General features: G+C 44.1%; 1 protein-coding gene across 2 annotated transcripts in view; it reads right to left on the bottom strand.

Annotated features, from left to right (window-relative positions):
* The window catches only part of UBE2W (ubiquitin conjugating enzyme E2 W), a 51,137-nt gene extending 35,432 nt beyond the window's left edge, over positions 1-15,705 (bottom strand). The window contains exons 1-2 of one of the 2 annotated variants that reach the window (XM_075826114.1): positions 15,626-15,705; positions 6,454-6,545 (exon numbers count right to left, since the gene is read on the bottom strand). In XM_075826114.1, the coding sequence (XP_075682229.1) occupies positions 6,454-6,545; positions 15,626-15,640 (107 nt within the window). In that variant the 5' untranslated portion in view covers positions 15,641-15,705. Of the gene's footprint in view, positions 1-6,453; positions 6,546-15,543; positions 15,583-15,625 lie in introns of those variants that run through there. The other variant, XM_075826115.1, reaches the window with a different exon arrangement.
* Positions 15,706-16,087: the final 382 nt, after the last annotated feature.

Below are 16,087 nucleotides of genomic sequence, written 5' to 3'. Positions count from 1 at the left end.
GTGCCCATGTAAATAGAGCCAGTGTCCGGCAGATCGCACGCCGCCCCACCCCCGGCAGATCGCACGCCGCCCCACCCCCGACAGATCGCACGCCGCCCCACCCCCGACAGATCGCACGCCGCCCCACCCCCTGCAGATCGCACGCCGCGCCACCCCCTGCAGATCGCACGCCGCCACCCCCTGCAGATCGCACGCCGCCACCCCCTGCAGATCGCACGCCGCCACCCCCTGCAGATCGCACGCCGCCACCCCCTGCAGATCGCACGCCGCCACCCCCTGCAGATCGCACGCCGCCACCCCCTGCAGATCGCACGCCGCCACCCCCTGCAGATCGCACGCCGCCACCCCCCTGCAGATCGCACGCCGCCACCCCCCTGCAGATCGCACGCCGCCACCCCCCTGCAGATCGCACGCCGCCACCCCCCTGCAGATCGCACGCCGCCACCCCCCTGCAGATCGCACGCCGCCAACCCCCTGCAGATCGCACGCCGCCAACCCCCTGCAGATCGCACGCCGCCAACCCCCTGCAGATCGCACGCCGCCAACCCCCTGCAGATCGCACGCCGCCAACCCCCTGCAGATCGCACGCCGCCAACCCCCTGCAGATCGCACGCCGCCAACCCCCTGCAGATCGCACGCCTTCCTGTAGATAGCACCACTGTAGCTCCCTGTAGAGGCCAGAGCAGAGGGATTCCGCTCCTAGAGGGAGCCCCCGAGGTCTCTGTCCATATATGGACAGTGACGTCAGGGGCTGACTCTAAAACCGGAATCCCCTGCCTGAGTCGGCATCGCTGTTGCCGGGGATTCCGCTCCAGGAGTAGCCATTGACATCACTGTCCATATATGTATAGTGACGCCAGAGACTTCTCCAGTAGCGGAATACCCAGTCAGAATGTCGGACGGGGATTCCGCTCCTAGAGAGAGACCCTGATGGTGGATGGAGAGTGACATCAGGGGCTCTCTCTAGAAGTGGAATCCCCGGCACAGAGCGTTCAGATACCGGAGATTCCACTCCTAGTGGGAGTTTAGGAGGTGGTATTTAAAGGAAGAAGGGGGGGTTTGATGCCATCTACAGCAGGGGGTGGCACTATTTACAGCCGTCGGGGGGGGGTCCCCTCTAGGAAAGGAATCCGCGGTCAGAGCTCTGGCCGGGATTCTGCTCCTAGAGGGAGCTTAGGTGGCGCTATCTACAGTGGGGGGTGTATTCCGTGGCTCTTAAAGCCCCGGCAGAAATGAGAGTGCAGCGCTACTCACAATGAAGCAGCACTGCACTCATTAAACCCCGTTCCAGGCTGCCAACGTTTATACACGTGACAACTGCACGGGGCATCGGCATTTGGAACGTATATAGCCGTATGGCAGCCGTGAAGGGGTTAAAGTTTAAAAATAGAAAAAGAAAAGTTTTAAAAAAAAGTAGTGTGTGTATTTTTTTTAGTTTTGTTTAACATTTTTTACAATAAACATTAAAATAAAAAGTCTCAATACATAAAATATACACATTCTGTAGTCATGAATAACAACCCGCACAACAAATTTATAGCGCCGTCCTGGGTCCACTTTTACAGGAAATAGAATCTAGGGGAGCTATTATGGGCTTTGCCATCAATGTTAATAAATCAGAGGCCCTGCTACTCACCGGCCCCCCTCAGCCCACTTTGTCACGCACTTTTCCCCTAAAATGGCAAACCCTGTCATTAACATATCTGGGTGTCCAAATCACCAAAACCCCCTCCAAACGGTTCTCCATTAATCTAAACCATTTTTATGCCCAGTTACATACTGGCATAACGACTTGGGGTAATTTCACCCTTTCATTTCTAGGTAGGGCAATCCTCCTTAAAATTATCTCTTTCCCAAGACTCCTTTACTTGTTCCAAATTCTACCTTTACACCTACGTCCCAAAGATGAACGCACAATAAACAGTATTTTCCCCAAATTCATTTGGCAAAACAAGAAGCCACGAATTGGGCTATACCTCCTTCAACACCAAAAATTAAATGGGGGAATCAACTTTCCGAACATTAGGCTTTACAATTTTGCCGCCAAGAAACGTATCCTACAGGACTGGTTTAATGACTCCTCTACCCATGCCCCCCCAGAAATTGAAAAAGCCATGTGTTTCTCCGTTGCTCTACCTAGTCTTCTTCATCTCCCCTACTCCTCAGTCCCCATAACAGTTAGGGACAACCCGTTGCTTCTCTCTGTCTGGAAAACTTGGGTCATAGTCAGGCGCTACCTTAATCTTTCAGCCCAAACCTCCCCTTATCTCCTGTTTTGTCATAATCCAAATTTTCAAGGGGGAAAGGCACACCCGATTTTCCATCAGTGGATGTCGCAGGGCATTTTGAGGATGGGGGCTTTGGTGGACACTTCCACAAGTAAAGCTCTCTCGTTCTCTCAAACTTGCGTCAAACATGAATTCAGACCCCCACATTTTTTTCACTTCTTGCAGGCACAAAGATATATCATTGGTGTGTTGCGCTCCATGAGGGAGGAACGACAATTTTTGTCATCGGCTTGTCACTTTGACAAAACCCCAGAAACAAATCTCAGCTTACTACTCGCTACTCCGGAAACAGGTTGATTATCAGACACTCAACTCGAGATTGGCGCGTTGGACTTCTCATGACTCAGAGCTCACACCTGATTTGATCCTTCGCACTCTTGGCAAGGTACTGAAATACATACCGGCTATTTCCTACTGGGAAATGTTTTTGAAAAATCGCACATACAGGCTATATCTCTCCCCTACGAAACTTCCATATGGGAAATGTCCCAACCCTGGCTTGCTCCAGGTGCGGGGCAGATGTGGCTGACATGTACCACTGCTTATGGACCTGCCCAGTGTTCCAGTCGTTCTGGACTAGGATACTACTTTTCACCCACACACATTAAGCAACAGATTCCCCTAACCCCCAGTTTGGCTCTTTTTGGTCATCTGCCTGACATCACTCCTCCCGTCCCCTGGCTCTACAAGAGGCTCATTTTCTGCATTTCCACTGCTGCCCGAAAAACTATCTAGACCTGGCTGGGCCCTCCCCTTGTTTTTAGAAAAGTTGGTCTTTCTAATACGCATGGATTGGGTGAACATCTCCCTTCAAAAAGAATCGAGAGCATGTGTTTCTTTGAGACCTGGCAACCCATAAGCCACATCCTCCCCACACACATTAAGACCCGAATACGAGATTGTTTTTGTCCCACCGTCTGGTTCCTGGAACAGACGTTAGTTGGTGATGACCCTCTATAGTGGCCCGGTATAAATCACACACACTGAGTGATTGGTTTTCTTTGTTCTCATGGGTCTGTCCTTTTGAACCATTGGGGTGTTTATGGTCTGCAAGTCCCCATATCCCTATCCCATTTATTTATTTTTCTCCTCGCTACCGCTAAACGCCAGCCTTTAATACAAAACTGCAGCCCAGTAGTCTGAAATTCTGTACACAGAGTAAGCGGACACCAGCCCATTCTGTATTTCTGCAAGCTCTCCATTTGGACTCACCCTGGATGACCTGCTCCCTGGAGTCCTCTCATTGGAATAACCCCTAAATGACCTAGGGACTATTCTCTTTCTGAACTTTTCAATCTTTCCCAACCCTTCTTTTTTCTGCCCCCTTCCCTTCCCTCCTGTTCCTGTTTGCCGTGGAATTCCATGGCTGGTTGTAAAAAGTTAGAAAATATTTACAATAAAAAAATGTTGATAAAAAAAAATAAAAAATTTATAGCGCCATTTATGTTCACACCGTAAAAAAATAAAATAAAAACTGCTCTCTTTCACTTATTAATGTGAGGCACGAAGTATTATGAATTTAGTACCTCCATGTGCTTCACATTAATAGTAATTAACCCCATCATGTACTTCACACATTAACCCAATAGTCCATTATGACTGTGAAAAACACGATGTGGATAATTACTATTAATGTGAGGCACATGGAGGTTCAAAATTCATCACACCACGCGCCTCACATCAGAAAATGGAAGAACTTTTTTTTTTTATATTATTGTTGGCAAAGTATCGCTTTGGTACCGAGAATCACAATACTACACGAAGTATCGGTATCGAAGTCCAAATTCTGGTATCGTGACAACCCTAGTGTGAACTGGGCCTAATAGTACATTTCCCTAAGGGCTTATTCAGACGAACGTGATATACGTCCGTGCAACGCGCGTGATTTTTCACGCGCCTCGCACTGACCTATGTTAGTCTATGGGTCAGTTCAGACAGTCCGTGATTTTCACTCAGCGTGTCCGCTGCGTAAACCTCATGACATGTCCGTTCTTTGTGCGTATTTCACGCATCACACACCCATTGAAGTCAATGGGTGCGTGAAAATCATGCGCACCACACGGAAGAACTTCTGTGGGACGCGCGTGATTCACGCAACAGCAGTCAAAAGTATGAATGGAAACAGAAAAGCACCACGTGCTTTTCTGTTTACAAACATCCAAACAGAGTGTCATAATGATGGCGGCTGCGCGAAAATCACGCAGCCACGCATCATACGCTGCTGACACACGGAGCTGTCAAGTGCCTTTTGCGCGCGCAAAACGCCGCGTTTTTTGTGCGCGCAAAACGCACACGCTCGTCTGAATTCGGCCTAATAGAAATGTATGGGCAGAAGCAACTACCAGCAAGATCAGCCGTTTACTAGATGTGGCCGGAAAAGTGGGCGGCGTTTGAATGGCGCAAAGCATGATATTTTTTTTTTTTTTAAAAAGCAGCTACAACGCTCATCCAGCCAAAAACAAAAGCATATATATTTTTTTATACAGGTAGCATACAAATAACTGGATGTTCTAGTTCTTCTCAGCAAAAGGACAAAGCAATTCAAGTAAAAAAAAAAAAATAAAAAAAAAAGCAAACATTTCCTCTAAAGCATCCTGAATCACCAACATTAGTATATAGAATTAAAATGCAGCCTGAGGGCTCCCATAGACGACTGAAAATACCTGCAGCACGGGATACCACTTAATAACAATGTTTGGTTAGTTCATGGCTGTTAGCTTTTACAGTAGGCTATATAATTATAGAGGATGAAAAATAGTGACGAAAAAAAAACACCCTGTAAAAAAGAAAAAAAATCCTTGCCCGAGTGTGTGTAATTAGGGAGGGGGTTTGCGGCATTGCCAGCTGTACTGCTAAATAGTGAACGGCATTGCCAGTTCTCCACAAGAGATGCAGCAGTATTGCCAACTGGCGGTGGCGTTTGTCGCTGGGCTCCTGCCTTGCTCTACTCGGATGCAGTGGACACAGATGTTGCAAGAGTTAGGCCCCCGTTCATGGCTTAGTTTATAGTAAAAGCCCCATAGCTTTGCTAGATGCATCCTATGACAGATACCAACGGTGACTGACGGACCCTATTAACTTATAATATAGTTTGTCAGGTTTCAGTCATGGTGAGCAGATTTAGCACTATGAGCTCAACCTTATGCATTAGGGAGTGTGAGTGACTCACTAAAGAATGATCGCAATGAGAGACTGAAGTTGCCAACAAGGGTACGTTCACACAGAGCAAATATGCAGAGGAGGATTTCGCAGCAAATCCACATGAAAAACTACTCCATACTTGTATAAATTTTCAATATGGATTTTGACACACATTTCACCCTTTGTTGTGGCAAGGGTGAAATCTACCACCTATCCACGTCAGCATAGAGCATGCCCTTAAATATGAAAGGGGTGTTAAAAACAGGAGCAAATCTACCCAGTGTGAACATACCCTAAAGGCAAGGCATACCCTTTTATTTATTTTAGAGCAGTAATAAGACACTCTAAGAAGAAGCTAGTGTATCGGTCAAGAAAAAATATTTATGACCGCTACCATTATATTAGCCTACTAGCACATTAGGCCTCATTTATCCCAGCGAAAAGAAAGACTGGCCTTGTTGCCCATAGCAACCAAACTGCAGCTTTGAATTTTTTCAGCGCTATTAAAGAAATGAAAGATGACCTCTGATTGGTTGCTATGAGCAACACGTCCAGACTGTTTCGATAATGTGCTATTCCGTTCAGTCAGATTGTAAGAAGCTTGCGCTGGTTCGCTTTTTTTGGGCGGTTTTACAATTGTCCTCTACGGAGGACGCAAGTCATAACTGATACAGAAAATAAATCCGTAAGGACATCCGCATAATAAAATGTATGTGCACGTAAAGCAACAGAATTTAGGGGACATTTGTCAAAACTAGCGCAAAGGAAAAGTGGTGGATGATGACAATAGCCATGGAGTTTCCGAAATAATTTTCAAAAAGGCCTCTAAAAAATTAGAGCTGGAATCTTTTTATTTTTGGGTGACTGCTCCACATTTCCTTGCTCCAGTTTTGCTATTCCTCCCTCAATGGTCAATGTGCCGGTGTATTCCAGAGCTCCTTCGTAATGAAAAGCCCATTAAACCATCACCTATTTATGACCGCCATGCATTTAGAGGAAGCAGTCATTGATCCTTTTCACTTACTGCGTGATGGAGTTCTGAACGCTCTTTTCATTTAAGGTCATCCCCGGCGGAGGTTCGTTCTGCAAAGCCAACAGTTCTTTCTGTAACCGTTTCTGCAAAGCATTAAAGGAGACCTCATTACTATATACATTTGCATCGACATAATGCCATATTTTATAATCCCACATCAACACCGTTTACAAGAAGGTAGATAGTTTGCAAAAGCAAAGAACGGAAGCAAAAGAAAATATCACAATGGGGCCGCACAAGAAGATAAATCAGGGTGCTGCTTTCATTCTCCAAAGGGACCCCAAAAAATAATACCTGAAATCTGACTGCCTAATAAAAACAAGACTACAGCCTCTATTAGGGTACGCTCACACTGGGCGTAAACACTGAACATTTTCCACAGCGGATTTACTTGCGGAAAATATGCATTGTATTACAGTAGAAGCAAAGCGGACGAGATTTGAGATCTCGTCCATATATAGCAGAAAAAATAAAAAAAACGCGGAGAAACTGTTCATAAATTGACCTGCGGTGTGGTTTTTTTTATTTATTTTTTTATAATCCACAGCATAAAATGACAAATTGCTGCTCTTTTATTGTGGGTTTTCCCCAGTGAATTCAATTGGGGGGTAAAACTGAAACACACAGCACATTTTTGCAACATAAAAGCTGCAAATCCGCCATGAAAATTTCAGATCAGAAAAAAAACAACTTTTTTTGCTTAAAATTAATGAAAAGGTTGTTTCTCCACAATTCGGTGCAGTTTTCCAGACGTAATTCCCGGCAGGTTCCAGGGTCATATCCGCCCTGTGTGAACAAAGCCTTACTGCTTCATATCACTTACTGCGATGGCCTCCAACCTATGAGTAACTGTTGGAGAACTACAACTCCCAGTATTAGCTGACAGACAACAACCGCTGGACATTACGATCCTACAGAATTTAACATAGGGGGCCCATTCACATGTGGAAAAATTTGAGGTCCTCTCATCCTGGTACCGATCTCAGAAAAATGGGGACATGAGATCCCCGCACTCGTGATCCTATGCTATAAATATTATTGGTGACAAAATCCCTTTATTGTGTTCAGACCTCTTTAATTTAACCATCACAGGAACAGAAATAAAAATCTAGAACCACGAGTATCATTTCCCGCATTGTGTGGCAAAAATTGCGAAATAATAAGTGTATCGTTTGTGTTATTTTTTCGTTGCCAGTTCTCCTTTTAAGAAACGCGATTGTCTGTGTACGCTGTTTGGGCGCGACAGTGATCAATAAGAGGTCAGGCATCCCTGTAAAAGGAAGATTATAGGTTCTTAAATTCTAGAAATGTGTTTGCCATGTTTGTTTTGCTTGGGCTCACGATTATTACTGCAGTTTTGAACTGTGGACGGAGGGTGTGGACTGTGCAGAACCCAGGAGGAGCAGAAGTTCTGCAAACTCGCGTTTAGGACAAGAAGTCTTTTCTTACAAGTGCGATTACGGCGCGCGCTCTGGACGGTCCATACACTGTACAGCAGCTTAGCGCAGATCCCGTAACGCAGCACACTTTGCGTCCTACACTGTGTAAATACTACACCCTGACAGTAGGATTGTGCAAGGTATGATAGGGTTGTAAATAATCATTGGTAAAATATCTTCCTCATCCACGATGCATAAAGTGTTTTTTATCATATAGCCTCCAGGAAGCAGACCGACAATAATAAACAAAAAGGTAAAACCGCACAACACACCACAAGTCATCTGTTGTTAGAGCAAACACAACACAATGGGGAGGAATTGATTAAACAACGTACGCCAGTTTTCTGGTGTAGAAGTGTCGTATTGTGTTAAAAAAAAATGTGGCGGCTTTTTCTACGCCACTCATGGCACATTTTTAAGGTGGGTGGGGCTTAGCAGGAGGGCGGGGCCACACATACTTTGACAAATTAACTATAATTTACACCAGGAATTTATGTCAATTATAGCGCGCACCTATTACAGTTTATAGCTGGCGTAGATTTGACTTTCTGGCGCACGGATGGCCAGAGAGGCCCCCGAATCTATTATATTAGGCACATTTTACTACAGCGCCATTATTATAAAAGTTACCTCCTATATTTTTGTATTGAGATGCCTAAAGCCGGTCATACACCTGAAATAAAAGTCAGCTAAACCTACTTATCTCAGCGGGATCGGTCAATGATCTCATGTATGTGGGAACTTCCAGACTGTGTAAAGTTTCCGAGCAGAAATTCACCTGCGGTGCGTATTTTTCGTACCGCAGGTCAATTCCTACAGCGAAACGTGAACTAAATTGCGGTTCCGCACCATTTTCTGCAGTAAAAAACGCAGGATATGGTGCGGCTTTTCAGAAGCAGAATTTCTGCAAGTCCGTTACGTGTGGACAAGCCCTTCTACATTCTCCTAATACAGCAGCAGATCATGTGCACAAAATCAAGTGAGGACACAAAATGCAAATGTTTCATCAGGCCCTGTGAAATGGAGCCGCTGCGATCCTCAGCTGCAGGAATGAATTGGCCATCTTGGGATTTCTCATCACGCTTAACCCCTTCACTTCATGTACTCAGCAGCACAATGCTGCCCACAAAATACTAACACCCAAAAATGAACGCATCATCTGACGAGCTGACGGACTGTACGGGAGGTTCCATAAAGCTGCTCACGTAAAATTCTTCTCGGGATATCAACCGAGTGGGGAACACATGTTTGGGGGCATATTTACTAATACTGGCTTACTGCCATCTGGTATGCCAATATAGAATTTCAATGTAGCGTGCGCCGTATTCCTCAACACAACGCACGCTAATGGAGATACTCAGCGCAGAAAATGAGTTATATGCCCAAATGTGAAAGAAGTGAAAAGTGCCAGGAAAATATGCCAGGGGGCATGACAAATGTTTTCTTTGCAATACAATTCCAATAGAAACCGGCATTGTTGAATACATCCCACAGTGTTTAACAGAGTTCACAGTTTACACCCTCACCATATGGAGTTCAGGGGGGCATTCAATGAAATATAGAGTAGTGGTATTAAGCAGTGATAGATGCCCTCATTGTAAAAGACATATAAATGCTAGGCCACGCTGAACTAGCTGTATGGTTGCATAAAAAATAAAAAAAAGAGAAAAGAACGGCAGTTTTCAAAGCTAGTGTGTTCAACCGAGTACACACGTCCTGGTCGAAGTGCGTTGTTTTTTTCCGCAACATGTAAACCCAGCCTGAAGAAATCGGACAACCCACCAGGGTACGCTTTCATCATTATGGAATGGCTACCAGCATAACCTACTATCTGTCAGTCTGGGAACATTTCTCAAGGTCAGTGGAAGGAGGAGATTGTTATACTAAATATGTATGTTAGTACTTTCTCACTTCAGTGTAAACCAAAAATGTTCAATAGTCTCATAATAATTAGCCCATTTAACAGAGCACAAGGTGCCCTCTAAGGGCACATTCACACAGCTTCATTTTCAGCCGTAAACGCTCTGATATACACTTGAAATACGCCTGCAAATAGTTTCCCATTGATTTCAATGGGAAATACACGGTGTAGTTCATATGAGGTGTATATTTACACTGCTGAATTATTTTTTTTAAAAAGTGTTTTATAAGCAGATTTTCCATGGACTACAAAAAAAGGCTGGAATGTACACCTTACATTACGTTTCCAAAACGCTCTGAAAACTCAGCTCCAAAAACACCTGGATTCAGAGGATTCTCAAAGCGGTTTTGATTTTTTAAAGCGTTTTCGAAGCTTTTTTTGAGGCCTATTTTCAAAGCTTTTTCCGTATGTCAATGGAAAGTCAGCTTGTAAAATGCTTCATGAAGTAACATCACTTTTTTTAAGAAGCGCATTTTTACGAGGCGTTTTTAAATTCAGAAGTGTAAAAATACGGTTCACAAGAACTACACAGTGTAATTCCCATTAAAATCTATTTCATTTCAAGTGCATTTTGGAGCGGTTTACGAGCATTTTAGGCTACAAAACACGCCTGAACATAAGAAGTTACTGCCTAAAGTGCAAGGTACAAAATACGTCCCCAACGGCTGGTCCTGGTTGTCAGAGAAAGTCCAGGCAAATAACACATAACACGTCTACATGTAGCATACGGACAGGAAGGCGATGTTAGTCCAACCTATTCTCCTGCATTGTTGATCCAGAAGAAGAAGGTAAAACAACCCATATGAGGCAGAGGCCAATTTTCCTCATTATAGGGAGAAAAAAAAAAAATCTTTCCAACTCCAAATACAGCAATGACAATAAGGGCATGTTCACACGGCAACGCCAAATACGTCTGAAATTACGGAGCTGTTTTCAGGCGAAAACAGCTCCCGAATTTCAGACGTTTTGACAAGTGCACGCGTTTTTAGCGGCGTCTTTTACGGATGTAATTGGAGCTGGCTTTCATTGGAGTCAATAAAGAACAGCTGTAATTACGTCCCAAGAAGTGTCCTGCACTTCTTTGAAGCGGGCGTCTTTTTATTTGCCGTCTTTTGACAGCGGCGCGGAAAATGACAGCTCGTCTGCACAGAACATCGTAAGACCCATTGAATTCAATGGGCAGATGTTTGCAGACGGTTTGGAGCCGTTTTTTCAGACATAAAACGCCTGAATTACGTCCATAAATAGGGCGTGTGAACATACCCTAACTCCGTATACATGGCTGTAATACAGGCTACATAGATATAAACCTCATACACATGGCCGTAATACAGACTACATACATATAAACCTCATACACATGGCCGTAATACAGACTACATACATATAAACCTCATACACATGGCCGTAATACAGACCACATACATATAAACCTCATACACATGGCCGTAATACAGACCACATACATATAAACCTCATACACATGGCCGTAATACAGACTACATACATATAAACCTCATACACATGGCCGTAATACAGACCACATACATATAAACCTCATACACATGGCCGTAATACAGACCACATACATATAAACCTCATACACATGGCCGTAATACAGACCACATACATATAAACCTCATACACATGGCCGTAATACAGACTACATACATATAAACCTCATACACATGGCTGTAATACAGGCTACATACATATAAACCTCATACACATGGCTGTAATACAGGCTACATAGATATAAACCTCATACACATGGCCGTAATACAGACTACATACATATAAACCTCATACACATGGCCGTAATACAGACCACATACATATAAACCTCATACACATGGCCGTAATACAGACCACATACATATAAACCTCATACACATGGCCGTAATACAGACTACATACATATAAACCTCATACACATGGCCGTAATACAGACCACATACATATAAACCTCATACACATGGCCGTAATACAGACCACATACATATAAACCTCATACACATGGCCGTAATACAGACTACATACATATAAACCTCATACACATGGCCGTAATACAGACTACATACATATAAACCTCATACATGGCTGTAATACAGACCACATACATATAAACCTCATACACATGGCTGTAATACAGACCACATACATATAAACCTCATACATGGCTGTAATACAGACCACATACATATAAACCTCATACACATGGCCGTAATACAGACCACATACATATAAACCTCATACACATGGCCGTAATACAGACTACATACATATAAACCTCATACACATGGCTGTAATACAGGCTACATACATATAAACCTCATACACATGGCTGTAATACAGGCTACATAGATATAAACCTCATACACATGGCCGTAATACAGACTACATACATATAAACCTCATACACATGGCCGTAATACAGACCACATACATATAAACCTCATACACATGGCCGTAATACAGACCACATACATATAAACCTCATACACATGGCCGTAATACAGACTACATACATATAAACCTCATACACATGGCCGTAATACAGACCACATACATATAAACCTCATACACATGGCCGTAATACAGACCACATACATATAAACCTCATACACATGGCCGTAATACAGACTACATACATATAAACCTCATACACATGGCCGTAATACAGACTACATACATATAAACCTCATACATGGCTGTAATACAGACCACATACATATAAACCTCATACACATGGCTGTAATACAGACCACATACATATAAACCTCATACATGGCTGTAATACAGACCACATACATATAAGGGTATGTGCACACGGTGAGAGGCTTTTACGGCTGAAATGCCAGACTGTTTTCAGGAGAAAACAGCTGCCGCCAGGAGAAAACAGCTGCCTCGTTTCAGCCGTAAAAAGCTCCTCCTCGTATTATGCGAGGCGTCTGAGACGCTCGTAAATCTTGAGCTGCTCTTCATTGACTTCAATGAAGAACAGCTCAAATTACGTTGCAAAGAAGTGCCCTGCACTTCTTTGCCGAGGCAGTCAATTTACGCGTCGTTGTTTGACAGCTGTCAAACGACGACGCGTAAATTACAGGTCGTCTGCACAGTACGTCGGCAAACACATTCAAACGAATGGGCAGATGTTTGCCGACGTATTGTAGCCCTATTTTCAGGCGTAAAACGAGGCATAATACGCCTCGTTTACGCCTGAAAATAGGTCATGTGAACCCAGCCTAAACCTCATACACATGGCTGTAATACAGCTTTGTGCAAACTCTGAGTTGTACGGGGCCATAATTTGATACCCATAGACTTCTATAGGGGCCCGACTATACCACACGAAGGTATACAAAGATCAGAATCTATTTGAAAAAAAACGAAAAAAAGTGCCACATTACATCAGATGCCGGATTGCGGCGCTACTATGAATAGCCTTTTGGCTAAACCCATGGGGCATTCCCACAGCTGGTGTCATTTTAAGTTAAATCTTAATATTCCCAGCATCAAGAGAACTGCAGAATGTCCAATGGCAGCAACAACACTCACAACAGTTGCCACTCCGCTTTCCACCCACTGAATGACATATAAAGTAAAATGTTTGTCTACATTGCAGTTCTGAGACTCAAATCAGCAAGACCAAAATGAACAGCGCTGAAGATCTCGCTAGAAGGGCGTTTATTCATGGAATAGCGGAAAAACAAACAACAAAAAAGGGCACCCACACATGTAGCAGAATTTGTTGCGTACTTTCCGCATGTATTTACATTAAGGGCGAAATCCGCAGTGCACGTCCATAACAGAATGAGCATGCAGCACAATTTAAAATCTGCAGCATGTCCCGATTTCCATGCAGAAAAGTGTCAGCAGCATGTGGATGAGATGTGAATAAGGGTATGTTCACACGGCCAAATTTCAGACGTATACGAGGCGTATTATGCCTCGTTTTACATCTGAAAATACGGCTACAATATGTCGGCAAACATCTGCCCATTCATTTGAATGGGTTTGCCGACGTACTGTGCAGACGACCTGTTATTTACGCGTCGTCATTTGACAGCTGTCAAACGACGACGCGTAAAAATACAGCCTCGTCAAAAGAAGTGCAGGACACTTCTTTGGACGTTTTTGGAGCTGTTTTCTCATAGACTCCAATGAAAACAGCTCCAAAAACGGACGTAAAAAACGCCGCGAAAACGGCGTGAAAAACGCAGCGAAAAATGCGAGTTGGTCAAAAAACGTCTGAAAAGCAGGGTCTGTTTTCCCTTGAAAACAGCTCTGGATTTTCAGACGTTTTTGTTGACTACGTGTGAACATACCCTCAGTCTCATCCACATGGCTGGTACCGTCACCCGCTGCAGATTTTCAGAAAATCCGCAGCATTTTTGTCCCGTGTGCATGGCGCCTAACTTTGCTCTCCTGCCCAATCTTACATCAGGAGAACAAGTAGCACGTTGGGCAGTACAGCAGACGAGGCAGCTATAGGACACCCAAGGAGTCCAGCGTACAGGTCCTATTCTTATTACTGGGACTCGCGCACAAGACTTCTTGGGGCCTTAGAAACTGTACGGCCCGACATGCACTAGTGACTCTCTAATCCTGATGTAAGATTGGCCGAGAAAAGTCTAGAAATCCTACTCAGATTAGTAATTCCCGCTGACAACTTCTGAATATACTCTTTTTTTTTTATAAATATATGTGCCCCCCAAACCAGATCTTTGCTTTACTAGAATTAGCAGAACTACATAGAACTCCCCAAATTATGGTTATCAAACAAACGCCAATTTTGTGTACAAATAAATCTATTTCAAGCAACAAAATTATCAGGTTTAGGACTTCACTGTAAGACAGGGGAACATAGGGACTTTTACATGTACGTTTCAGTATTGTCAAAGTCACACATGCAAGTTTTAGAATTCTTGGTCACACAATTTTTTTTTTTCTACCGGTCTCAAAGTTTGTACGCAACAAGTTTATGTGTCTGCTGTACAACAAGAAGTATAACAGGACAGGTGTAGGGGAGGGGGACATCAGGGAACAGGACAGGTGTAGGGGGAGGAACATCAGGGTGTATAACAGGACAGGTGTATGGGGGTGTATAACAGCACAGGTGTAGGGGAGGTACACCAGGGTGTATAACAGGACAGGAGTATGGGGGTGTATAACAGCACAGGTGTAGGGGAGGTACACCAGGGTGTATAACAGGACAGGAGTATGGGGGTGTATAACAGGACAGGTGTAGGGGATGCACATCAGGGTGTATAACAGGACAGGTGTAGAGGAGGTACACCAGGGTGTATAACAGGACAGGTGTAGGGGAGGTACACCAGGGTGTATAACAGGACAGGTGTAGGGGATGCACATCAGGGTGTATAACAGGACAGGTGTAGGGGATGCACACCAGGGTGTATAACAGGACAGGTGTAGGTGAGGTACACCAGGGTGTATAACAGGACAGGTGTAGGGGAGGTACACCAGGGTGTATAACAGGACAGGTGTATGGGAGATGTAGATCAGGGAATAACTGTACGTTTGAGCCACGTCTTATGGAAGTTATACCAAAGTTTACTTTCTATGAAATAACCAGACAGGTGCAGGTAAATCATTCGGGGGCAAGTCACAACACGTATTTACACTGTCAACACGGAAGAGAAACAAAACTGACAGTAAACTAATGGCAACAATACAGACCGGTGACTTCAGTACCCTCACCCAGAACATTACGCCCGCAATTTGTGGCACAGGAAGGGTGCGGATCCGGGTCAGTCGGGTGTTAAATTCGCGCAGCACTCACCTGCATTGACGCCATGATGGGAACCCGCCCCCTCCCTCCTGTGGTGACGTCACATCTCACGTGACTTGCACGTCGGAAGCCATTCACCGCATGCGCGTTGTTTAGCGTGCTTAGGGCGCCTACGTTTCAAGCTATTCATAATTTGTTGATATGCGCATGCGTTGTACAACGTCTCATTACGTCATACCTTGATTAAAAAAAAATACCGAACAGTGAAACAATAAAACAAACATATCACTGGTTACTGGAAAGTTGGTGTGAATGTAATATTTTATATAAAACAAATAAGTGACAGGAGTTGTATACCTTATATATCATTGTGTCTCCTGCTCACAGCAGTATTACAAATCGGCGTTTTATGGATCCATAATACATAGCCTGCTATGGGTCTGTGCTGTACCTCTATGTGCCTGATTTTACAGGTATAAATACATGAGAAAATAAATTGTGTCATCCCATGCC

This window comes from Rhinoderma darwinii, chromosome 5 (genome assembly GCF_050947455.1).
Source record: "Rhinoderma darwinii isolate aRhiDar2 chromosome 5, aRhiDar2.hap1, whole genome shotgun sequence".
Classification (NCBI taxonomy): domain Eukaryota; kingdom Metazoa; phylum Chordata; class Amphibia; order Anura; family Rhinodermatidae; genus Rhinoderma; species Rhinoderma darwinii.
Note: the sequence above shows the minus strand (reverse complement) of the source record. Positions and strands in the feature narration are given on the sequence as shown.